The 27420-nt window shown below is 41.6% G+C and overlaps 1 protein-coding gene across 2 annotated transcripts in view; it reads right to left on the reverse strand.

Moving 5' to 3' along the window:
• Window positions 1-27420, reverse strand: part of LOC129701513 (protocadherin-10-like) — a 105631-nt gene that overhangs the window by 7963 nt on the left and 70248 nt on the right. The window contains exon 1 of one of the 2 annotated variants that reach the window (XM_055642762.1): window positions 22238-27069. The exons of the other annotated variant lie outside the window; for it this stretch is intronic. Within the exon in view, the coding sequence (XP_055498737.1) occupies window positions 22238-24703 (2466 nt within the window). The 5' untranslated portion in view covers window positions 24704-27069. Of the gene's footprint in view, window positions 1-22237; window positions 27070-27420 lie in introns of those variants that run through there. 2 annotated transcript variants of the gene reach the window in all.

Below are 27420 nucleotides of genomic sequence, written 5' to 3' on the forward strand. Positions count from 1 at the left end.
AACTATGCACGGTTATACCCAGATCCCTCTGTTCAACTGTATTCTTCAATTCCCTACCATTTACCATGTACGTCCTATTTTGATTTGTCCTGCCAAGATGTAGCACCTCACATTTATCAGCATTAAACTCCATCTGCCATCTTTCAGCCCATTTTTCCAAATGGCCTAAATCACTCTGTAGACTTTGGAAATCCTCTTCATTATCCACAACACCCCCTATCTTGGTATCATCTGCATACTTACTAATCCAATTTACCACACCTTCATCCAGATCATTGATGTACATGACAAACAACAAAGGACCCAACACAGATCCCTGAGGCACCCCACTAGTCACCTGCCTCCAACCCGATAAACAGCCATCCACCATTACCCTCTGGCTTCTCCCATTCAGCCACTGTTGAATCCATCTTGCTATTCCTGCAGTTATACCCAACAGTTGAACCTTCTTAACCAACCTTCCATGAGGAACCTTAGCCAAAGGCCTTACTAAAGTCCAAATCCATGTTCACTGTTCCTAATCAGACCCTGTTTATCTAGATGCTTATATATATTATCTCTAAGTATCTTTTCCATTAATTTGCCCACCACTGAAGTCAAACTAACAGGTCTATCATTGCTAGGTTTACTCTTAGAACCCTTTTTAAACAATGGAACAACATGCGCAGTACACCAATCCTCGGGGACTATTCCCGTTTCTAATGACATTTGAAATATTTCTGTCATAGCCCCGGCTATTTCTACACTAACTTCCCTCAATGTCCTAGGGAATATCCTGTCAGGACCTGGAGACTTATCCACTTTTATATTTTTCAAAAGTGTCAGTACTTCTTTTACTTTGAACCTCATAGTATCCATAGCTACTCTACTAGTTTCCCTTACCTCACATAATTCAATATCCTTCTCCTTGGTGAATACCGAAGAAAAAAAAATGTTCAATATCTCCCCCATCTCTTTTGGCTCTGCAGATAACTGTCCACTCTGTCTCTCCAATGGACCAATTTTATCCCTGGTTATCCTTTTGCTATTAATATAGCTGTAGAAACCCTTTGGATTTACTTTCACCTTACTTGCCAAAGCAACCTCATATCTTCTTTTAGATTTTCCAATTTCTTTCTTAAGATTCTTTTTACATTCCTTATACTCCTCAAGCACCTCATTTACTTCATGCTGCCTATAATTATTGTAGATCTCCCTCTTTTTCCGAACAAGATGTCCAATTTCCCTTGAAAACCAGGGCTCTTTCCAATTTTTACTGTTTCCTTTCATCGGAACAGGAATATAAAGATTCTGTACTCTTAAAATTTCCCCTTTAAATGTCCTCCATTTATCTTCCACATTTTTCCAATAAATCAAAATGTCCCAGTTCATTCCTTTTAAATCATCTCGCATCTCATCAAAGTTAGCCTTTCTCCAATCAAAAATCTCAACCCTAGGTCCAGTTCTGACCCTCTCCATAATTATATTGAAACTAATGGTATTGTGATCACTGGACCCGAAGTGCTCCCCAACGCATACCTCCGCCACCTGTCCCGTCTCATTTCCTAACAGGAGGTCCAGCACTGTCCCTCCTCTAGTAGGTACCTCTAGGTATTGCTGCAAAAAACTATCCTGCACACATTTTACAAACTCCAACCTATCCAGCCCATTTACAGAATGTGTTTCCCAGTCTATGTGTGGAAAGTTGAAATCTCCCACAATCACTACCTTGTGCTTACTACTAATATCTGCTATCTCCTTACATATTTGCTCTTCCAATTCTCGTTCCCCGTTTGGCGGTCTATAATACACCCCTATAAGTGTTGCTACACCTTACCCACTTCTCAATTCCACCCGAATAGCCTCCCTAGATGAGCCCTCCAATCGATATTACTGCCAAAGCACTGCTGTAATATCTTCCCTGACTAGCAATGCAACACCTCCACCTCTTGCCCCTCCAATTCTATCACACCGGAAGCAACGAAAATCCTGGAATATTTGCAATGGATATATCGTCTGTGTTCTTAAATATTCCTTTAAATAGTCCCTAATTCTTGCAACCTTGCCCATCACTCTAACAGGAACATGCTGGTCCTGAATTCTCTCAATCTCATACTTTTTCCAATCACGATTGAAAAGCCAATAAAATTGTGGTAACTCTTCCAAAAGTGCTCCCCCATGATACTTCAATCAATTCCCCGGCTGCATTTGCCAAATAGGAGATCCAACATAACACTTTTCCTTGGTGGGTCATCTACATATTGTTTGATTTAAATCTTTTTATTTGAATTTCACAGCAATTTGCATACATACAATGATATCAGATAGTGTCAGTCAAGGCATAATTGTGCAACAGTATGTAAGCGACCCTCAAAGCCTTTACCCTTACCCACCTTCAACCCACCCGAATCAGGTCGGAACCAAACGGGGACAAACAACACTCACATACGTACACATCCACACAAATATGGTAAGATGAACGAAACAAAAAGCACAAAAAAAAGAAAAAAAAGGGGGTCACTAATAACAGTAAATAAGTAAGTAATTAAATAAGTGTGGGGAGGCGGGCGGGGGGTTAGGGGAGAGCAGCTGCAGTAGAGCAGGACAATTGTGGAGAGCACTCAGTCCTCTTGCGAGTCCGGGGACAAGTTGAGAGAGTTAACAAGTTCCAAGAAAGGGTTCCATGTATCTAGGAATGTCTTAGTAGAGCCTTTGAGAGAGAACCTAAGTTTTTCAAGCTTTAAATTGTAAAGCACCTCCTTAATCCAGCGGGTGTGTGTCGGGGGACAGGTGAACCTCCAGTTAAGCAAGATCAGTCTCCGGGCTAACAAGGTTGTAAAAGCTAGAACCCGTTTCACCGCAACAGAGAGGTTGGTGTTGGGAGGGGTACCGAAAATGGCTGACAGTGGGTTTGGAGGAATAGTCTGGCCGTAGGTTCTGCTTATCAAGTCGAAAACACTCCTCCAAAAGGCAGCTAGCTTAGGGCAAGACCAAAACATATGGCTATGGTTGGCAGGAGATTGATTACATCTGTTGCAGGTGTCCCTAACAGCGGGGTAAATTCTAGATAATCTTGCATTTGTGTAGTGGACTTTGTGAAGGGGTTTGCATTGGATTAGGCCATGACGGGCACATATGAAGAATGGATCAAATCCAAGGCAGAGTCCCATTGCTGGTCTGTTAGTTTCGTATTCAGCTCATCCTCCCACGCAGCTTTTAATGAGGTATGAGGTTTCAATATAACCGACCCTAACATGTTATACAAAACAGAGATGCATTTCTTCCGGTTGGGATCTAGACCTAAGATGGTATCGATCAGGGTTTCAGGAGGGCGATTTGGGAAATGGGGGAATGTCTTCTTCACAAAATCCCTAATCTGGGAAAAACGAAAAAGGTGGGAGTTTGGGAGGTTATAATTGGACGAGAGCTCCGCAAAAGACGAAAAGATGCCACCTTTGTATAGGTTTTTGATACTACTGATACCGTTGCTATGCCAGGTTTTGAATGCGTGGTCTGTACTTGAAGGTTTAAAGATGTGGTTTTTAAGCAGTGGGGTCAAGATGGAAGGGCCTTGTAAGCCGAGGTTTTTCCTGACTTGACTCCATATCTTGAGCAAGCGGGAAGCAATTGAGCCTGCACCCACAGGTGTTATAGGAAGGGGGAGTTTGGAGCATAGGACAGACCGCAACGGGAGATGTGAACTCGCCTTTTCCATGTGTACCCAGGTCGGTAGGTGGTCGCAATCGTCATTCATCCAATACAAGAGTTTTTGCAAGTTAGCTGCCAAACCAGTTAGCTGACCATTGAGAGGGGATCTTATAGAGAGGGTTGGGCAGGATCTTATAGGAAGATTGTTCCCGATGTTACAAAATTCTTAAGGGGGTTAAGGATAAGGGGCACCGGATGAGAAGAACTTTTTTCACGCAGGAAGATCTCTGAACTCTCTCCCGAGGGTTGAGCCAGTTCATTGGCTATATTTAAGAGGAGTTAATGTGGGCTAGGGGATCAGGGGGCTGGAGAGAAGGCAGGTTAGGATACTGAGTTGGGGATCAGCCAATCCTTTGAATGGCGGTGCAGGCTCGAAGGGCCGAATGGCCTACTCCTGCACCTAATTTCTATGTTTTTTTCACTTGTGCCAGAGAGTGGTGAATCACTCTGGAGACTGCAGAATCGCCTTCCATTCTATCCGGTTTGGTATTTGATATTTTTCTTTCTAATTCATCAAAAAAAGATTTGGCTATATTATAGGGACGTGCTGGAAAAGATTAGATGGGTGGCCTTGACCAGATTTCATCCGGCCTAAGGGGATCGGTAAAACTGGGGGTCAAAATCTCTTTGCTTTCTCATCCAGAGGCAGGCAGTTTTGTGGGCAACATATCTACTGTTTTGAACATTTTCCTCATTTTTAAGAAATTCTGCCACATGCTCTATATTGAAGTGGCGAAAGTTTGCACTGGCTCGACCCTACTATTTTTACAGTTAATGCAACCTTCCTACTCCTGCTCCCTAACTTTCTGGAGGCTGCAATACAACCGCAAAAAAAAAATTCCCCGCTTCTACCTAACTCCCAACCATGTTCACTCGGTCTATATTCTCTCTAACTTGTGCCATGAAAAGACTGCCAAATATAGTGCCTAAAATGAATGGGCCGTCACTCTTATTTGGCGCAGTTGAGACTGCCTTCAGAATCCCATTCCCTCCACACTCATTTACGGAGGCCCTACCTAGAAACCGGCAGGTTTTGGGGATGTGGGAGGAAACTGGAACACTTGGAGGAAATCCACATGGTTACATGGAGAATGTGTAAACTCCACACTGACAGTACCCAAGGTCAGGATCAAACTCGGGTCTCGGGCAAGCTCTGCCTGCTGCGCAAATGTGTGCCGACTCTGTTGTCCTGATATTTACAGTCCTACCAATATTAAAACATATGTGATGGGAAAGAAGGCCAAATGACCGGGTTTTAACTCGAAGAAAGGCAGCACATGTTTTTATTTAACAATGTTAATTAATCTCTATTTATATCCCTATCGTACCGTACAGTCCCGTATCGTGCCATACAAAGACTATCTCCGGAAAAAATATGTTTCCACTGTTAGATTCGGCTTGTCACTGAATACTCAAAGAAACGTCGACAGATATACCATAGAAAGTATCCTGGCACTTTACATCATGGCCAGGCATTACATTTCTAATTTCACAGCGATCTTGACCAGATTCATGGCCCACCATTGGGCGCCACAACAGCCTGCCACAGGGATAGTGGGTCAGGTAAACTACTTTCCTTCAACCATCGGTCTTGAAAAATCACTTTCACAACCTTCCTCAACATTGGGAGGCACAAACAACTACCTTGCTTTGCGCTGGACTTGTTACCTTTCCCATATTGTGCTGTTAACTGAATGATTGTCTTTCCCGCATAGCCGCTTTTTCTTTTTAAATTCATATAGAATATATGTGTAATGTATGTATCTTTTTTGTATTTGTGTGGTTGTTTGAGACTATACGTCTGCGATGCTGCAGGCATGATTTTTATTTTATTATACGTATGCCTGCTTGTATAAACTCCTGTGCTGTGGATAAAGGGGTAGTATTCTGTACTGTGTTTATCGGTTCTTCATCATATTGTCTTCCTGAACTTGAACAACACATCTTTCTGTTTCTCAATATAGAAACGGCACCCTAGAACCATGACATTTAAAACAATAGAATGATGCATTGAATCATCTCGATTAAATTAATTTTGGATTTACATGTTTTCTCCAGTAGTTTTCCTCGTCCATAGTCCTATTTTATCTTGAATTGACTAATTTCACCAGTTGAAATTGATTGCACAGAATGCTAATATTCAACCCTTTAAGATGAACGCATATCTAACTTGAAAAGGCAGTGTTATTCGTGGTTAAGGTATCAGAATCTCCCCCAAAAACATCTACAAAGTTATTTAATCATCTCACAAATTAAAGTGTGTCATTATCTCAACACCATTTCGCAGGATTTCGAAATGATTTATGCACATTAGTCTTAAAGCAGTTTCCTATATAAAATGAATAAATGCATTCTAGATGCAACTTAACACAGTATGCAATACATTTGCCAGAAAAACGAAGGTGTTATCATAGGTCATGTATAAGCTGCGTTGACGGATGTAGAAACAAACCGCGGCAGTTGGCAGAAACGCACATAATCAGAGGCAGCATCTGAGATCAGGGTCGAACTCGAAATTATGAGGCCATTTAGAACGGCGACGAGGGAACACTTTTTCTCACAGAGAGTGGTGAGTCTGTGGAATTCTCTGCCTCAGAGGGCGGTGGAGGCAGGTTCTCTGGATGCTTTCAAGAGAGAGCTAGATAGGGCTCTTAAAAATAGCGGAGTCAGGGGATAATGGGGAGAAGGCAGGAACGGGGTACTGATTGTGGATGATCAGTCATGATCACATTGAATGGCGGTGCTGGCTCGAAGGGCCAAATGGCCTGCTGCTGCACCTATTGTCTATTGTCTATTGAGGCAACAGCACCAGCTATTGCACCACTAGGCCGTATAGCAAATTCACATAAGCCCCAATGCTTCAATAATAGAATAAGCACCAAATAAGCGATACATTAATTGCTGGCATTTCTATTTCTAATTTGGAGACATTTTGTATACGGAAGGCTCTTTTTCTTCTTATTCCCTTCATTGTTACTAGCTTGAATTCATTGACCTGGAAAATAACTTATATTGAAACGATGGCATCAGCTATTGTTTCAATATAAATGCACGCTAGTCATTGCGCCAAGGTATACTAACTTTTTTTAACTGGTTACTTCAGATTGACGTTAACGTTAATGCTAATTTTAGCTCAGTTGATTAGCATTTTTTTTAATTGATCAATCATGCTATTGACAGGAGGTATCTCAATGGGCGCCACTACGATCCCCTGCCTGCCCCCCCCCCCCCCCCCCCCCCCACCCCCAATCTACCTTGCGTTATTCCCTCAATTGCTCGGTGCTTTCGAGATGATACTAACCAATGTAAGAATTAGAACCAATTCTCCAAATTTCATTGATGCCTCGATATTTTATTCACCTGAAATAAGAAGGACGTTCTTCTTCGAATTCGTTTGAATTTACTAAGTTACAGGGCAGTAGACTCTTAGACAATGTAACGATTCAAGAGCATCTGGATATGGTAGGGAAATCGCTTGATATGGTGGAGAGAGCAGGAAAGTGGCATTGACTTAAAATTATAGTTATAATAGCGAATGGTTAAACAGTTACCAGAGGCTGCTTAGCCTAACACAGCTTCGATTTCTTATGGAGATTTGCCTGGCCTCAAAAAAACATTATTATAAGGTTTCGCAAACAAGCAAACAATTCCTACTCTGTTTATTTCTTAACACAACCTATTTCTATCCAAGATGTTTATTCTGATTAGAATCGGGATCAATTGCTGGCACAGAACCAATTGAAGAACCAATAACATTATTTTCTGTTACGTGCACCGTAAACGAAGGCTGCGTAAATTGTGGGGCGTTGTCATTTACATCCGCAATTTGAACTCGGATTAATTTCTTGGTCGAAAGTGGAGGCGAGCCACTATCTGTGCATGTAATAGTAACATTATACTCCGGCACCTTTTCACGATCTATGTTACCACGGGTAATTAACGTGAAGTAATTATTAAAAGAACCATTCAGATTGAAAGGGATATCTCCGGGGATGCTGCAAGAAACATAGGGTGAGTTTTCAAAATCTCGGTCCCTAACTCTTATAAGAGACACTGCCGTATTCGCAACAATATTTTCTGGTATTGTGTTGAAGGTGGACGTTGTTATTATTTCAGGCCAGTTATCATTAACATCGCTAATCTTTAATATAACTTTACAGTATACTGGTATTTGCTGAGTGCCTCTGTTTTCAGCTTGTACCAAAATCTGATAGTTATTTGCTTCTTCGAAATCCACAGCACCAATTACCCTGATCTCCCCGCTTGCTGGGTCCAAACTAAACAATTCGCGTACTCTATCAGGAGTGTGATCACTGAAGGAATATATTACCTCGCCGTTTAGGCCTTCGTCCAAATCCTCGGCTGTTACCTGCACTATCAAGGAATCTTTAGGCACATTTTCTGGGGTTGTGATTTGATAAATGCTTTGCTTGCAGACCGGAGCATTATCGTTCACATCAAGCACTGTAATAATAATTTGGGTAGTCCCGATTTTTTTCGGGTTCCCGCCATCAGTGGCTGTCAAGGTTAATCTATGTGTTGTTTGCTGCTCGCGATCTAGTGGTCGTTCCAGTACCAATTCTGGGATAAGACTCTGTTCACTATCTGATTGCAGTTTTAAACTGAAATGCGCGCTTGGATTTAGCTGATAGGAATGAACACCATTTATTCCAGCGTCTGCGTCCATCGCACTCGGGAGTGGAATAATCGTCCCGACCGGCGCCACTTCAGATATTGCTTTGTTAATTTCCTCTCTCTGGAATAGGGGCGCATTGTCGTTTATGTCGAGTATTTCAACTTCAATGCGATATATCTCAAGCGGGCCCTCGATTATGGCTTCTAACATCAACACGCAACTGAAACTTTGTGCACAAAGCTCTTCTCTGTCTATTTTTTCATTGATAAATATTGCTCCCGTCCTCAGGTTCACGGCTAGGTGCTGTATTTGCTTTTCTGATGCAACTCTAAATCTGCGCTGCGAAAGCTGCTTAATCTCCAACCCGAGATCCCGGGCAACATCACCAACAAAGGCACCAACCTCCAGCTCTTCCGGAATTGAGTAACGAATATTACGTTGTACTGTACCAGAAAGGTGGAAGAGTAGCACATGAAAAACGGAAAGTTGCAACACTCGGTTGTTTAGCTGTGCGACCATTCTGGATTAAATTAGCCCAGTCATAGCGGCCGAATTTACGGATTTCTTCCAGCACGTTGGAAAGAACGCCGACAATGTAAATGCTGATTACCTTCAATATGTCGCCGAAAAGCTGTATTTCTTTCCCAAACATACGAGCGATTTTTCTTCTGCGTTAATATGAAGTACAGAAATCCTTTAAGCTGAGATATGAGTCCAGAGTGTGGAACAATGAAACCGTTGCCTCTCCTCGATACTGCGCAGTGCTTGTTCAAAGGAGACTGATGCAGGATCCTCGACTACATTTCCTCCCCTCATTGGTAGAGAGCGACACATAGGGACTTGACCAATTATAACAGCAAATGCTCTTAAAGCAATAATGCCTCCACTATGCTTCGGAAGATCTGCTTTGTGCATTTATCGGTGTGCAACTTTATATTTTGTAGCCTTATATTTATAAATGATATGTTATGTACTCTTTGAGATGCAGCGTCATTAAAATTATACTTCCCATTATTGTAAATCATGTATTTGACGGATATTACTTACCTATTTTTAAAGATAGATTGCATTGAATAACTGAAAGCGTTTGCTCCAAGTGCCTTTGAATATTATCTACATGCTTGTGCAACTAATTTATTATTCATCTATTAAACATACATTTAAAGTAATCTTCCATTAACATACAAAGTCTCTCATCATATGAAATGTGGCTGTCTTGTAACAATATTGTTAGTAATACAGAGAATATTTACAGAATGTGGAGCAGCTGAATGTCTCTATATTTTGAACGTTATTGTGTTCAATATGCAAGAAAATTTATCAAACTATAAAAGTAAACGTGCAGCATAGCCCGTTCGGCTCGTTCAATCCTAAACATTGCGTTCAATGCAGACATCAGTGGAGGTGACCAAGATCTTCATATTCCGATGTGTAAATGTTACTGATAGTTTTTTCCTGATACGACTACAGTGCATAAACTACATGAATTAATCCAGTGTCTCTTCGTCCCCAGAAGGCAAAGGAAGTTCGTTATTTCTTCATTGACTTTGGCCAATTTCCACAGTAGCTCTAGAGAAAACTATATAACCATATAACAATTACAGCACGGAAACAGACCATCTCGGCCCTTCAAGTCCGTGCCGAACACGTACTTTCCCCTAGTCCCCTATACCTGTAGCCCATAACCCTCCATTCCCTTCCCGTCCATATACCTATCCAATTTATTTTTAAATGATAAAAACGAACCTGTCTCCACCACTTCCACTGGAAGCTCATTCCACACAGCTACCACTCTGAGTAAAGAAGTTCCCCGTCATGTTACCCCTAAACTTCTGTCCCTTAATTCTCAAATCATGTCCTCTTATTTGAATCTTCCCTACTCTCAATGGGAAAAGCTTATCCACGTCAACTCTGTCTATCCCTCTCATCATTTTAAAGACCTCTATCGTCCCCCCTTAACCTTCTGCGCTCCAAAGAATAAAGACCTAACTTGTTCAACCTTTCTCTGTAACTTAGTTGCTGAAACCCAGGCAACATTCTAGTAAATCGCCTCTGTACTCTCTCTATTTTGTTGACATCCTTCCTATAATTAGGCGACCAAAATTGTACACCATACTCTAGAATTGGCCTTACCAATGCCTTGTACAATTTTAACATTACATCCCAACTTCTATACTCAATGCTCTGATTTATAAAGGCCAGAACACCAAAAGCTTTCTTTACCACCATATCTACATGAGATTCCACCTTCAGGGAACTATGCACAGTTATTCCTAGATCCCTCTGTTCAACTGCATTCCTCAATTCGCTACCATTTACCATGTACGTCCTATTTTGATTTGGCCTGCCAAGATGTAGCACCTCACACTTATTAGCATTAAACTCCATCTGCCATCTTTCAGTCCACTCTTCCAAATGGCCTAAATCTCTCTGTAGACTTTCAAAGTCTACTTCATTATCCACAACCCCACCTATCTTAGTATCATCTGCATACTTAGTAATCCAATTTACCACACCATCATCGAGATCATTGATGTGCATGACAAACAACAGTGGACCCAAAACAGATCCCTGAGGCACCCCACTGGTCACCGGCCTCCGACCTGACAAACAGCCATCCAACATTACTCTCTGGCATCTCCCATTCAGCCACTATTGAATCCATCTTGCTACTCCACCATTAATACCCAACAATTGAACCTTCTTAACCAACCTTCTATGAGGAACCTTGTCAAAAGCCTTACTGAAGTCCATATAGGCAATATCCACTGCTTTACCCTCATAAATTGACTGTTCCTAATCAGACTCTGTTTATCCAGATGCTTATATATACTATCTCTAAGTATCCTTTCCATTAATTTGCCCACCACTGACGTCAAACTAACAGGTCTATAATTGTAAGGTTTACTCTTAGAACCCCGTTTAAACAATGGAATGACATGCGCAGTACGCCAATCCTCTGGCACTATACCCGTTTCTAATTACATTTGAAATATTTCTGTCATAGCCCCTGCTATTTCTACACTAACTTCCCTCAATGTCCTAGGGAATATCCTGTCAGGACCTGGAGACTTATCCACTTATATATTTTTCAAACGTGTCAGTACTTCCTCTTCTTTGAATCTCATAGTTTCCATAGCTACTCTACTTGTTTCCCTTACCTCACATAATTCAATATCCTTCTTCCTGGTGCATACCGAAGAAAAGAAAGTGTTCAATATCTTCCCCCATCTCTTTTGGCTCTGCAGATAGCTGTCCACTCTGACTCCCTAATGGACCAATTGTATCCCTCGTTTCCATTTGCTATTAATATAGCTGTAGAAACCCTTTGGATTTACTTTCACCTTCCTTGCTAAAGTAACCTCATATCTTTTTTTAGCTTTTCTAATTTATTTCTTAAGATTCTTTTTACATTCTTTATACTCCTCAAGCACCTCATTTACTCCATGCTGCCTATAATTATTATAGATATCTCTCTTTTTCCGAACCAAGTGTCCAATTTCCCTTGAAAACCTTGGCGCTTTCCAATTTTTACTATTTTCTTTCAACCGAACAGGGACATAAAGATTATTTACTCTTAAAATGTCACATTTAAATGTACTCCATTTCTCTTGTACATCCTTCCCATAAAAAAAATGTCCAAATTCACTAATTTTAAATCCTTTCGCATCTCCTCAAAGTTAGCCTTTCTCCAATCAAAAAATCTCAAACCTAGGTCCAGTTCTGACCTTCTCCATAATTATATTAAAACTAATGGTATTGTGATCACTGAACCCGAAGTGCTCCCCAACACATACCTCCGCCACCTGACGTAACAGGAGGTCCAGCACTGCCCCATCTCTAGTAGGTACCTCTATGTATTGTTGCAAAAAACTATCCTGCACACATTTTACACACTCCAAACCATCCATCCCGTTTACAGAATGTGTTTCCCAGTCTATGTGCGGAAAATTGAAATTTCCCACAATCATTACCTTGTGCTTATTACTAATATCTGCGATCTCCTTACATATTTGCTCTTCGAATGCTCGCTCCCCATTAGGCGGTCTATAATACACCCCTATAAGTGTTGCTATACCTTTCCCATTTCTCAGTTCCACCCAAATAGCCTCCCTGGACGAGCCCTCTAAGCTATCCTGCCAAAACACTGCTGTAATATCTTCCCTGACAAGCAAAGCATCCATCCGGATGCATCACAGCTTGAGGTGGCAACAGCTGTGCCCACGGCCCCACGAAATTGCAGAGTTGTTAACACAGTCTAGTCAATCACATAATCCATCTTTTCCCCACCGTCGACGCTACCTATTCCTCACGCTGCCTCAGTAAAGCAGCGGTATACCAAATACCAGTGGAATTTGATCATTCTCTCTTATCTGTTCTCCCGTCGGACAGATGAGACAATAGCTGGAAAGAATGAACCTCCACATTCAGACTCTTGACCGGAATCTTCATTGGCTACGGATGATTTTTTGATCTTAGTCTACTTCGTTATAGCTTAAGCCCTTTTCATCTGCACTTTCTTTGTAGCAATAATGCCAAATCCTGACTTAAAAAAAAAACATTTTACTCTCGTGCGCTACCTTGTTGCTCTTATTTGTTGGTATAATTTGCCTGAATTGTACAGGAACGATGCTTTATACTTTATCTCAGTGCACGTGGAACGAATCATATAGACCTGTACTGTTCATATCCCTATTGCATAAAGTATAAACTAATCTGAAACGTTTCTAGCAATTATTCACTTGGTACACCTTTGGCCACACGCTTCCACTGCAAAATACAACACTCCATCATCACGCTCTGCCTCCTAATATAAAGCTAGGTATTTGATCCAATTGCATTGGATCCCATGGGCCCGTACATTTTAGACCAACATCCTTCGTGGAACCTCATGTCCAAAAACACTACATCAACCATGCTGCCATCGCCAATGCATTTTCTTCCAAACAAAGCCATATTAAAAGTCTATGATTAGTTCCTGACTTTGCAAGTGTAAAGTAATCCTTTGCCTCAGTTCTTTCTTTACAATAGACTTTCTTGTCACTGCACTTAGTCTAATGGCGTGTAAATACGGCCGTATTTTGGTGGGTTGAGGGCGCTGCGAGTCGGCTGTCCTGCCAGAAGCGTGTTCGTTATTTCGACTTTTTTTGTTTTTTGTAGTATGTCCAAATGTTTGTTTTAGTGTCGCTCGGTATGTCTTATGTGGGGGTGGTGGGGGAGAAAAGAGGGAAAACGTGTTTCAGTCATTTCCTTGACGGAAAGGCAACTTTACCATGTCACTTCTCCGCCTCGCCTCTCGCGGCCAGCAGGAATTGGAGCGGCCTTTCCCGTAGTCGGGCCCAGAGCTTCAGCAGTGGGCGCAGCGTGGACTTTTCCATTGGAGAGTGGGGCGAAACCCTTGCCGGTGTCGTCAGAAATGAGTGCTCCTGGTGACTTTGGCATCATGGGGCTGTGGTCTGCGGAGCTTCTAGTCGCGGGCGTGGCGTGGACTTATTACCATCCGGAGACTGGGATCCTTTGGCGGGGATCACCGAAGAAGAGCTCCGACCGCCCGTCTGCGGCCTATAACATCCTGAAGCCGCGGAGTGTGTTCGACCGTCCAGACGTCGGAGTTTCCATCATCCCGACGAGAGGGCCTATACATCTGGCCGTCGTAGCGGCGACTACGGAGGGTTCATGGCCCCGACCAGGGGTGAACAAAGGAGGAGAGGACTGACTGAATTTTGTTGCCTTCCACCACAGTGAAGAATGCTGTGGTGGATGTTTATTGTTAAATTCTATTGTGTATTGTGCGTTCTTTTTTCAATTGTATCGCTGCGTGGCAACTTCGTTTCACTGTATCGTAGTTGGTGCATATGACGAATGAATGTGTATTGTACTGTATTGTATTGTAATAAATCTGTATTGTATTGTATTTCTATTGTTCTTCCTGAATAAAGTTACCGTGCATTCTGTCCTCCGCGAATCTGCATGTTTCCTGCAGAGATGTAAAAATGTCTACCGTGCCTCGGCAATCTCCTCCTTTGCTGACCCGTATGTCTTTCAAGTATTTATACATGCATTTTAATTATTTTTAACCTTTTCAGCCAGTTATATTTCCTGTTCCCTCTTTGCCTTTCTAAATTATTTTTAATACACTGACGCTAACTTTAAACTCCACAACCAAGGCTCTCACTGCCTGTCACTTACACGAACGCATATTTTAGCGTTCCTGAAGGCTCTCCCAATTTTCAGCTCGCTATACTTTTCGTACACTTCATCGTTTATCATCATCCATTCCTCGACATCCCTTGAAATGTGGATTCCTTGTATTTCCTGCATTTATATTTCTCTCTCATGGATACACTGGGGCCCTGAAATCTCATTATTTCACTTTTGTATGACTTGGCGGATATAAATGCACCTGAAAGTAACTGCTCCAAGTCTATTGTTACCAGGTCCTATCGTGTAATATTGGAATCCGTCTCACCCAATTCAAGCTCTCATTAGCCAAACCATTCCTGTCTATTTCCAAGACTATCTTGAAACATACAGATCTATGGTTACCATCAACAATACCATTCCCTAAGATAAGTTTCAGTATTGCCTTTTGTCTGGTTGTGTCATCTACATACACGCCCATAAGGATCTCGTGGAAATAGATTAAAAACAGACTTTCTATATTCCTTCCATAGTAAAATGATCCCATTTGATATTAGGATTTTTTTTTAAGACGCTGCTCCCATAACCATATCATCGTTAAATCTCTGTTTCGCTATATCCAACTGACTGTACTGTGACCCGCAGTGTGTTGCCAGCACAGAGTTTTATTCTCTCTAACCTCTGCACATGTGGTCTCATTGGAAGAATCCTCTACTATGCTCTCCTTCCATACCATGGTAGTAGGCGTATGAAACACACCTTAAGATTCGATACTGTGAAATGTTGAGTTACATCCCCCGCTTTTTTTTTTCAAACATAACTATGATAGTTAACTTATTTCGGTGTGCTAATCAATGCCCAATATTATTGTGCCTCACATTCTTGTCTTCGACCCTTGAATTAAAGTTGATGCAATATTACCATATTTCCTTCATTGTTAATTATCACGCCAGGCCTATAATGCCACTGGAATGACTTAACTTACCTTCTATATTTGACTGAACATGCCCCCGATCCAAACACTGGGTTTCCAATTAGTTTTGCCAAATTAGTTTAAACCATTCCCAACAGCACTAACTAATAAGCCTTTCATTCTGGTTCCATTTCCAACCCAACTTCTCTGGAACTGACGACAGTTTGGGAGCCCACTGGATACACTGGAATAGATGTGTTTATTGATAATTGCTGACCTTTGCTATTCAGAAATACTAAAACGTTAATAATTGATTATTTTACTTAGGCCAATGATTCCTACTTTCCTCGCCATGAAAATTTGACCAATATTAAACTCAACATCGTTTCAACGAGATGGCCCAGTGCCATTGCAGAAGGAGAAAATTATGATGAGCGGAGAATAAATATCAGCATGTTTAATTTTCCACACTCAGAACTAATAATATGATAATAATAATAATAATAATAATAATAATAATAATAATAATAATAATAATAATAATAATAATAATAATAATAATAATAATAATAATAACAACAACGATGATGATAATATTGTTATGTTAATGTTAACTGAAATTTGAGATGAAAAATAATGGATATTTGCTTCAGTGACTCAAGAGAACCAAAGGCAACTCTGTGAAAGGCAAATGTACAGCACTTGCCGCCTTTCTGAATTTATGAATACTTCTAAGTCCTTCGCAACTCCATTCTCCAACGTCTGTCACTCTCATTCTGCCTGTAACACGTTTCATAAGTTCACACGGGCTGGGACGAGAATCAGGCCATTCCGCCCATCAAGTCCACTCCGCTATTCAATCGTGGCGGATCTATGTTTCTCTTTCAAACCTATTCTCCCGCATAACCCCTGATACCCTAACTTAACAAGATTATGTCAATCACCGCCTCAAAAATATCGTTGACCTGGCCTGAACAGCCGTCTGTGGCAACTCATTCCACAGATTAACCACCCTCCGACTAAAGCATATAGTAAGCATTGCTCATCTCGACGTTCTGCCAGAAAATAACATTCCTCCTTCATTACTCTCTATCTATTGGAAGCTATGTTCGGTAGAATTTACCAAATTATCGCTGAAACCATAGAACATAGAACATAACAGTGCAGCACAGGCTCCGCAGCCCACACACCCTGTGCCGAACATGACGCCAACACCATATCTTATCTATTCGCGCATAATTCATATATATATATCGATTCCCTCCATATCTATATGCCTATCCAAAGCCTCTTGAATGCCACTATCATATGTACCTCAACGACCAACCATGGCAGCGCATTCCAGGCATTCACCATGCTCTGTGCCAAAACGTTGCCCCGCACATCTCTTTTAAACCATGGCCCCAGACATTAAAGCAATGACCTCTAGTATTCGATTTTTTCCATCCTGGAAAAATGTTCTGACTAACTCGCTTATCTATGCCTCTTATCATATTACATATTTCTATCAGGTCTCTCCAAACCCCCCAGCATTCAATAGAAAACAACCCAACTCTGTCCAATCTCATTCTGTAGCTTATACATAAATGCGTAAATATGGACGGGTTGGTTAGGAAGTTTGCAGATTACACCAATGTTGCTGGCGGTCTGTGAGGAAAGCTGCGAGGTCACACAGCGGGATATATATATATATATATATATATATATATATATGTGTGTGTGTGTGTATGTGTGTGTGTGTGTGTGTGTGTGTGTGTGTGTGTGTGTGTGAGAGAGAGAGAGAGAGAGAGAGAGAGAGAGAGAGAGAGAGAGAGAGAGAGAGAGAGATGGAGAGGAGAGATCTGAGATGAGAGAGAGAGTCAGAGAGACCCCAAGCGAGAGAGTGGAGGAGAGAGATACTTTAGCTTTTTTTACCTTTCTACCACGGCGGATCTTATAATACTCCTCTTATAATAATACAATGCTCCTAATATACGCTTAAATTGCCATGATATTTTTCTTAATGGAACCCCACAAGGACATATCATGTCATCTGTTCATGTCATGTCATGACATGTCCTCCCAAGGACATGTCATCTATAGAGAACCCAAGCGAGAAGAGTGGAGGAGCCTCCAAATATTTGAGATACTTGTGCGAGCTGCATGGTGGACGACATAAATGAATATGACAGCATGCCAAAGGAAGCCTTTCAAATGAGTGCGAGGACATAACAATAATCTATTCGTGGAATGTGTTGACTCTGTTCGCCGTGGCGAGGATGAAATGTCCAGAACCGCATGACATCTGATTAGTGTCAGCATTCGCAATAATAATCGGTATTGGACGGGGATTTACAAGGGAAATTAAAAATCAATTCCCCTCGTTTTCTGTAAAGGTCGGTGACTTAGCCAAAATGCAGAAAGTGCTACTGTATAGCTAATGTATGGTCAAGCCTCAAATTAATGAGCAGAACCAAGGTTATACGTCAAGGTTATACGTCCTATTCGAAAGACAGATGGGTGGGCAGAAGGGATGGGGTAGCTCTGCTGGTAAGGAATGAAATTCGGTCTTTAGCAAGGGATGACATAGCATCAGAAGATGTAGAGTCATTGGATAAAGCTGTAAAATTGCACGGATTAAAATACCCTAAGGGAAGTTGTTTACAGGTCCCCAAACAGTAGCCAGGATATAGGGTACAAGTTATTTCAATATGCTGGTAGACCGGGTAAATTAGGTTGGTGCTGGACTCCAAGAACGGGATTTGTCGAGTGCTTCCGAGATGGTATCTTGGAGCAGTTTGTTGCGGAACATGCCAGGGAAAATGTTATTCTGGATTTAGTGTTGTGCAATGAACCAGATTTGATAAGGGAACTCAAAGTAAACTAATCATTAGGAGGTAACGACCACAATATTATAAGATTTAAGCTGCAATTTGAAAGGGAGAATATGAAATCAGATGTGACGGTATTACAGCTGAGCAAATGAGATTACAGATGCATGAGGAAGGAGCTGGCCAAAGTTGAGTGGGAAGGAACCGAGCAGGAATGACGATGGAAGACGAATGACAGGAATTTCTGGGAATAGGTTGGAAGGTGTAGGATCTTTACATTGAAAATAGGTAGAAAGATTCTAAGGAGAGAATGGGGCGACCGTAGCTGATAAGGGACATCAAGGACAGTACAAAACTAACAGTGAAGGTATAAAACATTGCAGAGATTAGTGGGAAACCAGGGGATTGGGAAGCTTTTAAAGAATAACAGAAGGCAACTAAAAAGGCAATGCGGAGAGGAAAGATTAAATCCGAAGGTAAGCTAGCCAATCATATGAAAGAGGACAGTAAGAGATTATTCAGTTATATAAATAGTAATAAGGAGACAAGAGTGAACGTTGGACCGTTGGAAATGATGCAGGGGAAGTGATAATGGGGAATAAAGAAATGGCAGAGGAATTGAATAACTTTTTTTGCATCAGTGGAAGACACCACCAATGTACCTGAAATTCAAGACAGTTGGGGGGTGGAAGTTGGTGGAGTGGCTATTACTAAGGTGAAGATGCTTGGGAAGCTGAAAAGGTTGAAGGGAATGTGAACTGGACCGGATGGACTGCACGCTAAGTTTCGGAAAGAGATGGGTTTAGAGATTGTGGCAACATTAATAGTGATTCCAGACGATTGGAAAATTGCCAATATTACCCCGCTGTACAAGTGTGGAGTCATGCATTTTGGTAGCAGGAATAAAGGCATAGAGTATTTCCTAAATGGGGAGATAATCCATAAATTGGAGATGCAAAGGGACTTGGCAGTGATGGTGCAAGATTCAGTAACAGTTAACTTGCGGTAGTAAGGAAGGCAAACGCAATGCTGGGATTTAATTCAAGAGGGCTAGAATACAAAAACAGGGATGTAATGCTGAGGCTCTAAAAGACGCAGGTCAGGCCGCTTTTGGGGTATTGTGAGCAATTTTGGCCACCAAATCTGAGGAAGGATGTTCTGCCTCTGGAGAGGGTCAAGAGGAGGTTTACAACAATGATCCCAAGAATGTGGGTTAACATATTGGTTATATGGACTAGGGGAGAATAAGTGTTCGGCACGGACTAGAAAGGCCGAGATGGCCTGCTTACGTGCTTTAATTGTTATATGGTTGTTATATGTTATATGATAAACATTTGACCGCACTGGGCCTGTAGCTGGAGTTTAGAAGGGTGAGGGGGGTTCATTGAAATTCACCGAATGGTGAAAGGCTTGCATAGAGTGGAAGTGGAGAGGATGTTTCTATTAGTGGGAGAGTCTTGGGCCAAAAATCATAACCTCAGAATTAAAGGGTTTTCATTTGGGAAGGAGATGAGGAGGAATTTCTTTAATCAGAGAACGCTGAATATGTTGAATTCTTTGCCACAGAAGGATCTAGAGGTCAAGTAAATTGATAAATTTAATGCAGAGATAGATAGATTCTAAATTAGTACGGTGTCAGGGGTTATGGGGAGAACGCCGGACAATAGAATTAGGAGGGAGAGATAGATCAGCCATGATTGAACGGCAGAGTCGAATTGATTGCCAGAATGGCCTAATTCTGCTCTTATCACTTACGACCTTATGAACCTCAAGGGAAAAATTTCAGGATTAGAATCTGAGCCACGATTTTTTTTGCCACGGGGCCAATAAAGATTAGCTAAATAAATGCATGGATAAAAATAATCGACGGCTAGATGCGGGTTCTAATTCTTAGAATATTGCCGCTATAATTTTGAAAATCGGGATCGAATCCACTAAGATGTTCTAACGTTGAAACACTTTACGAACAATTTTCAACTGTGTTGCCTGTGTGGAAAGTACAAGATAGTTGGCAAGGGATTCTGGTCGGATCATGCAGTACAAGAACAGGAGAAAATAGCAGCAGGTGAAGGTGTTCGGCCATACCAGCTTGCCCCGATGTTCAATATACAGGTCCCGCTCCTATAATAGGATTGTGTAGGATAGATTTCCAAGGTGGATTTGTTTTCTGCTTATCAATTTCAAGATAGCCCTTAAATGGTTCTCCATTTTACGATCGTTTTATAACCCATGTTTCCATGTAATACATAAAGTACTTCCTGATTCTCCAATCGCGTTGTATCTAATTCGTGTTATGCAAATACGCGTTGTGGCAGAACTGCGTGTAATGATAGCGATACAAGAAACTGCTGATGCTGGAATTTGTATTTTTAATCATAGCTGATCTCTGCTGACCTCGGCTCACTAAATACTTGATTGCGGGATACCAGGTACATTTGAATAGATAATGTTGGCTGAGTTACTGCAGGTTGGCGAAGAAACCAAATTGGCCGTGATTAACGTGGTTGTACTAGGCTTAGATTCCCAAAAGGTGTTGATATGAGGCTACATCAAAAGTTATTGCAGATAATAAAAGCTTGTGGTATAATATGTAACATATTGGCATGGGTGGAAGATAAGAGACGTAACTCTGCTATATATATCCATACTTCCATGACAAAGCATTTGATTATTAACTCACTTTGTGGGCTGTTGCGGTTCAACTCCTATGACAAAGCATTTGATTATTAACTCACTTTGTGGGCTGTTGCGGTTCAACACGACTGTGTGTGGCTTCAGTCAAGACCACAAATTCATTTAATGAACACCGGGTGATTTTATTGTTATTCTATGATTCTAAATAATCTTTGGGCGAATGGAAATGGAAAAGCTGGAGCAGAGTTGAGCGCAACTGAATGGGAGGCCTTTCCAACCAGCTCAGTTACACCTCATGTATTTTCGTCGCTATTTTTCCCAAGTTACTTGAACTTGAGAAAATATGTTTCGAATTGGAACTGCACCCACCACCTCAACTCGTTTTAGAGATCAATGAGTACAATTGAATCATATCCCCACGTGACGTTTTGTCATTACATGTAAACTGCCCACTCCTACCCACTATTATTCGCGTTTGCTTTCATAATCTGTGAAATCCAACTAGGACCTGTGCGTATCTGTCATGGTCCTAAATATACAGTAATGTACGGTTTCCAATGTTATCAAATGTCTGTACTCCGATTCTCCTTAGGTGGCGGACTATTGCCTTCTTCCGTTGCGTCAGTCTGATCCGCAGAGATAACTAATTTGTGTATAATACTATTCCTTCATCTACATTTTAATTTGGCAGCAAGTAAATTACCCGTGGGCTGAATATCATCGGTACATTACACCGTCCATTTAATTCAATGTACTTCGCTCTTATTACTAGGTAACAATATCGCAAAGATGTGTTTTGAATCATAGGGTCGCAATGAAATCACCAGGGGGTTATTCAACAGTTTACTGGTCTTGACTGAGATCTCACGGCTATGTTCATGCCATAGTCTGACATGAACCAGAAGCGCATCAAATGTGAAATAAGAGCCAAATGCTTCTAGGTGGACAGCAGAGCACAGAACAGCAGAGCACAGGCATGGTCCATAGTGTCCGCGAGCGGCCTAAACTGTCCAAGCGGACGGCCAGCCCCTACGTTTATGTTCCTGAGTCCACCTAGTCTGCTGAATTCTGCACCAGACTATGGGTACGTTGCATTTCAATGTTAAACATTTTGTCAAATATATGGCGATTAGTTTGATTGCGTAAAGACAGTTGGTGTCATGTCTTAAATTATATTTAGAAAGTTAATAATCTGTTGAATTTAGGAGTTCCTCCTGTTTAATCAGCACGTTTACACAGCATACTCTATTTTTTCTTTAACCTTGGTTTAGTGTAATTGAAGACATTTTCACATGCTCATTTTAGGATATCCAAGTTTCTCCTTGTACAGGTCCAGGGCGTTAATTGTTGCATTATGATACACTTTAAAGTACTTGATGAACGTTACACGTTTAAGCGCCTGTTAATAGAACTTACCTCATTAAATTCAGTTGGATCCTTGTTCGTAGAGCTTGCAGACAGTATATGTTTGTCAGAAGGATGAGGACCATTCGTGTTACTTATCCAGGGCGTAGAAGTATCATGGTACTTTAAGAGCATGAAATCCTTTATAGCTGGATCAGAACAGACTTCATAGCGAAATGGTTTCGAGAGAGTCTCTCTCTGGTAAACATCTGCGTAATTGACAGGCACTTGAAGATTCACACTAGCCTTTTGAATTCCCTGAAGCGAGCTTCTTCTCGAGAAGTTGCTAATGTCCCAACAGCAACATGATTTACTCTTCTGAGTCCTACCTTTCTGCACCATAATGCCAAGAATTGTAATTGCCACGAGGAATGCGAAGGAGGCTGAGCCAAATGCAATAATCAAATAAAATTTCATGTCATATTGCCATTGACCAGGCATTTCATCTCTGTCTAAATTGGATGCGTTTTCTGCATAATCGTCTTGCACCAATACAGTAATCGTGACAGTGGATGAAAGGGGTGGAGTTCCTTTGTCCTTTACAATAACGACGAGTTTTTGCTTAGCTGGATCTTTGTGCCGAAAGCGGCGAATTGTCCAAATTTCTCCCGTGTTTGGAGACACAGTAAACAGACTGTCATCAGTGGGCTGAGTAAGCTGATAGGAAAGTTGCGCATTTTGGCTAGAATCGAGATCAGTGGCCATCACTTTTGCAACCAAGTAGCCAGAGTCTGCAGATCGAGGTATCGTGTCTTCAATTCCTGTGCCTTTATTTGGTACAGGTGACACGATCAAAGGAGGATTGTCGTTTTGGTCGAGAATTATCACGTTGACGGTCACGTTATTGAACAGTGGAGGAATTCCAGCATCCACTGCTTGCACGTGGAGATTAATCCGTTTCAGTTGCTCAAAATCAAACGACCTTTCCGCAAAGATTACACCACTGGCAGCGTTTATGGAGACGAAAGTAGATGCAGGCAAGCCATTGATCAACTTATCTAAAATAAGGAACTTAATCTGTCCGTTTTCTTTGGAATCTGGATCGATGGCTGACGCAGAACCAATTGAAGCACCCACGGCATTATTTTCTTTCACATACACTGTGAAGGAAGGTTGGGTGAATCCTGGGGCGTTGTCATTTATATCAGTGACAAGAACATGGAGGGTTTTGCTGGTCGACAATGGAGGAGAGCCTGAATCAGTACATATTATAGTAATGTTGTATTCTGGCACCATCTCACGGTCTAACTCACCGTCGGTGACTAACGTGTAATAGCTATTTAATTTGTTAAGCTTAAAGGGGATACCTTTGGTGATGCCACAAAAAATATCCGCCGAATTTTCAGAATCCCTGTCGGAAACTCTGAGAAGAGCTATTGTGGTATGTGTGCCTATATTCTCAGCTACAGTGCCTGCCATCGTGGTTAGCATCATTTCAGGACTGTTATCGTTAACATCTGTAACCAGGACCACAACCTTGCAGTATGCTAATAATGGATTCGACCCCCTATCCTTGGCTTGCACTGAAATTTGATACATTTCTGTTTCTTCAAAGTCCACGTTACCAATTACTGTCATTTCTCCTGTTAATGAATCCAAGCTAAATACCTTCCGCACTTTTTCAGGAGTATGAACATTGAATGAATATATTAACTCACCGCTTAAGCCTTCGTCCAAATCCACGGCAGTTACTTTCACCACGGAGGTATTAGGGGGGACGTTTTCGGCTACTGAAACTTGTTGCACGTTCGGTTGGCAAACAGGGGCGTTGTCGTTCACATCCACGACAGTAATTTTAATATGGCTGGTTCCAACCTTTTGCGGATTCCCGTCATCAGACGCGGTCAGTGTTAGCTGGTGAACGGCTTGTTGCTCTCTATCAAGGGCCCGTTCCAATACGAGCTCGGGGGTGCCATTTTGCTCACCGCCTGGCAAGAATTTCAATGCGAAATGCTCATTCGGATTCAGTTTGTAAAAGCGCACACCGTTGGTTCCCGCGTCCGGGTCTAGTGCGCTCTGGAGCGGAAAGGACGTTCCTGCCACAGTGATCTCTGATATTTCAAGATTTATCTCGCTTCTCAGGAAAACAGGTGCATTGTCATTTACATCAAGAATCTCAATCTCTACACGATAGAGCGTCAGCGGATCTTCAAGAACTGCCTCCAGTATCAAAACGCACGTGAGGCTTTGTTCACAAAGCTGCTCCCGGTCGATCTTTTCCTTTATGAATAAATTCCCAGTGTTTATATTCACATCAATGTGCTGCCTTTTGCTATCGCTTAATATTTGAAATCTTCGCTGCAACAGATATTTTGCATGTAATCCCAGATCCGAGGCAATATTTCCGACAACGGCTCCGACCTCTAATTCTTCAGGAATTGAGTATCGAATATTCTCACAGATTAAATCCGATACACATACGAGTAACAGATAAAGAACTTGCCATTGGGACGGCCGATTCTTCAGTAACCAGGCCATTCAGGAACAAACAACCGAACACATAAATAATTACCAGATGCGCCGATTAACTTGCATCCCTCGATTTTTATGTGGAAGACAGTATTTCTTCATAAAACCGTTTGCCACATTAAGCATTTTATTTTAGTTTTATTTTACGAAGAAGTCTAGTAATTTGCAAAAAGCAAATCTTTTTGGTGTTCGCTGCCTTCTCTCAACTTGATTGAGAGCCTCTGACGAACAATGGTGCTGGTTCCCTCCACACAGAACAGCGCTTGGCTTTGGGGGAGGGCAGATGGATCACCACCCACACATCAACGTCTCATTGGTAGACAGCGACGCAAACTGATTGGGCCAGTAATAACAGAAAACTATCTTAAAGCAATGGTGCCTCTGCTGAACATCAGAGGAATTGCGCTCAGTGTTTCCTGTTGTGCAACTTCAATTTCAGTTTAGTTTAGTTTAGAGATACAGCGCGGAAACAGGCCCTTCTGACCATCGAACCCCACATAATTACATTATCCTACGCACACTAGGGAGCATTTACAATTATACCAAGCCAATTAACCTACAATCCCGTAAGTCTTTGGAGTCTGGGAGGAAACCGTAGATCCAGGAGAAACTTCACGCAGCCCGAATTAGAACCACGTAATATATTCTTGGTGCCACTGTCATAGCGTCATGGAACTTCCATGCAAATTATCTAATTAGGCATATTTAGAGCCACCGGGTCATAGTCATACAGCGTGCAAACAGGCCCTTCTGCCCAACTTTCCCACGCCGACCAACATGACCTATCTACACTAGTCCCACCTGCCTACGTTTGGCCTATATCCCTCTGAACATAACTTATCCATGTACATGTCCAAATGTTTTTAAATATTGTGAGAGTACCTGCCGCAACTACCTCCTCTGGCAATGGTTTCCATACGCCTACCAGATTTTATGTATAAAAGCTGCCCTCATCCTGTCGCAATCCGTGGAATGAAGTCCCAGCCTGTTCAACCTGTCCATGTACCTCAGGGCCTCTAGCCCTGGCATCACCCTCGTAAATCGTTACTGCACCATTTCCAGCTTAACAAACATCATATAACAGGGTGACAAAAACTGACACAATACAATAAATGTGGACTCATCAATGTCTTGTACAACTGTAACATGACCTCCCAATATCTATACTCAATACTCTGATGAAGGCCAATGTGCCGAAAGCCATCTTGACCATATTATCTGCATGTAACGCCACTTTTAAGGAACTGTGTACCTGCATTCCTAGATCATTCTTTAGTATATAACACTCATCAGAACCTTGCCATTCACTGTGTAGATCTTGCCCTGGTTAGACTTCACTAAATGCAATACCACTCACTTCTCTGTATTCAATTCCATCAACCAATTCGCAGCCCACCTGCCCAACCGATCATTATCCTGCTGCCATTTTTGACAACCATCTTCACTTTCTGCAATACCACCCACGTTAGTGTCACATGCAAACTTGGTAATCATGCCTTGTAATTCCTCATACAAATCATTGATAAGATGATAAACAGCAATGGGCACTGCACCGAAACCTAAAACTAGTCACAGGCCTCTAATCCGAAAAAAAACAACCTTTCACCATCACACACTGCTTCCTCCATGAACCCAATTTTATATCCAGTCGATTATCTTTCATGGATTCCAGGCGATTCAACCCTCCAGAATATCCTACCATGCGGATCTTTGATTAAATTAGTTCGATAGATTTTATTTCATTCTCCTGTGATACTGGGAATCATAGCCGATATGCTCGAGGGCCCGTTACCATTCTCCATTGTCAAACCAGCGTTTGGGATGAGACTAGGACTAAGCAGCGGAAGATAAAAAAATACTGTGGTACCCATTAACAGAAAACATACACATTCCATATTGGAAAGTCCAAGTGCATTTTAAATGGTGGGATCTGAATGATGTTGGTCTCGCAAGTCCTTGTACGTGATTACGAATATGGTAACATGGAGAAAAAAGACGAATTTACAAAACCAAATTGTTTGTTTGACTTTGCGGCGAAATTATTTTCGTGGAAGAGACAATTTTGCTCCTACGATAAAGGAACCTGATGAGACCACATATGTGATATTGTGTCGGTGTCGGGTATTTGTACCTAAGGAAAATGTGAAAAGATGGTGGTTTTGACGCATGGAAGATTATTTTATCCCTGTATTTATTATTCAATATCTGGGCGGTGTTACAAATCTAGCATATATTGGGCATCCCTAATTATTGATCATGGCACGTTACAGTCTTAAACCTTTGCAGTCCTTCTGCTGAAGGTTTTCCACATTGATGTTTGAACCACAATCAAAATGAAAGGGCAGCGATGTATTTCGAAGTCAGGGTAGTTTGCAAGTTGGAGTGGCACCTGCAGCTGATGTTGTTCTCAGGTGCCTGTTGCCCTTGTCTTTCTTGTTGAGGTCGCTGCTTTCGGAGATGCTGTTTGGAAAAGCATGTCCGAAAAACAACATTATATTTTGTAGTTGGTGCACATGACAGACATGATGCACAGAGTTGGAATAATGCATGTTTAAGCTATATTTCTCTTAAGGTTGAAAGGAAACAGTAAAAATTGGAAAGAGCCCTGGTTTTCAAGAGAAATTGGACATCTTGTTCGGAAAAAGAGGGAGATCTACAATAATTATAGGCAGCATGAAGTAAATGAGGTACTTGAGGAGTATAAGGAATGTAAAAAGAATCTTAAG

Source organism: Leucoraja erinacea, chromosome 11, assembly GCF_028641065.1.
Source record: "Leucoraja erinacea ecotype New England chromosome 11, Leri_hhj_1, whole genome shotgun sequence".
Classification (NCBI taxonomy): domain Eukaryota; kingdom Metazoa; phylum Chordata; class Chondrichthyes; order Rajiformes; family Rajidae; genus Leucoraja; species Leucoraja erinaceus.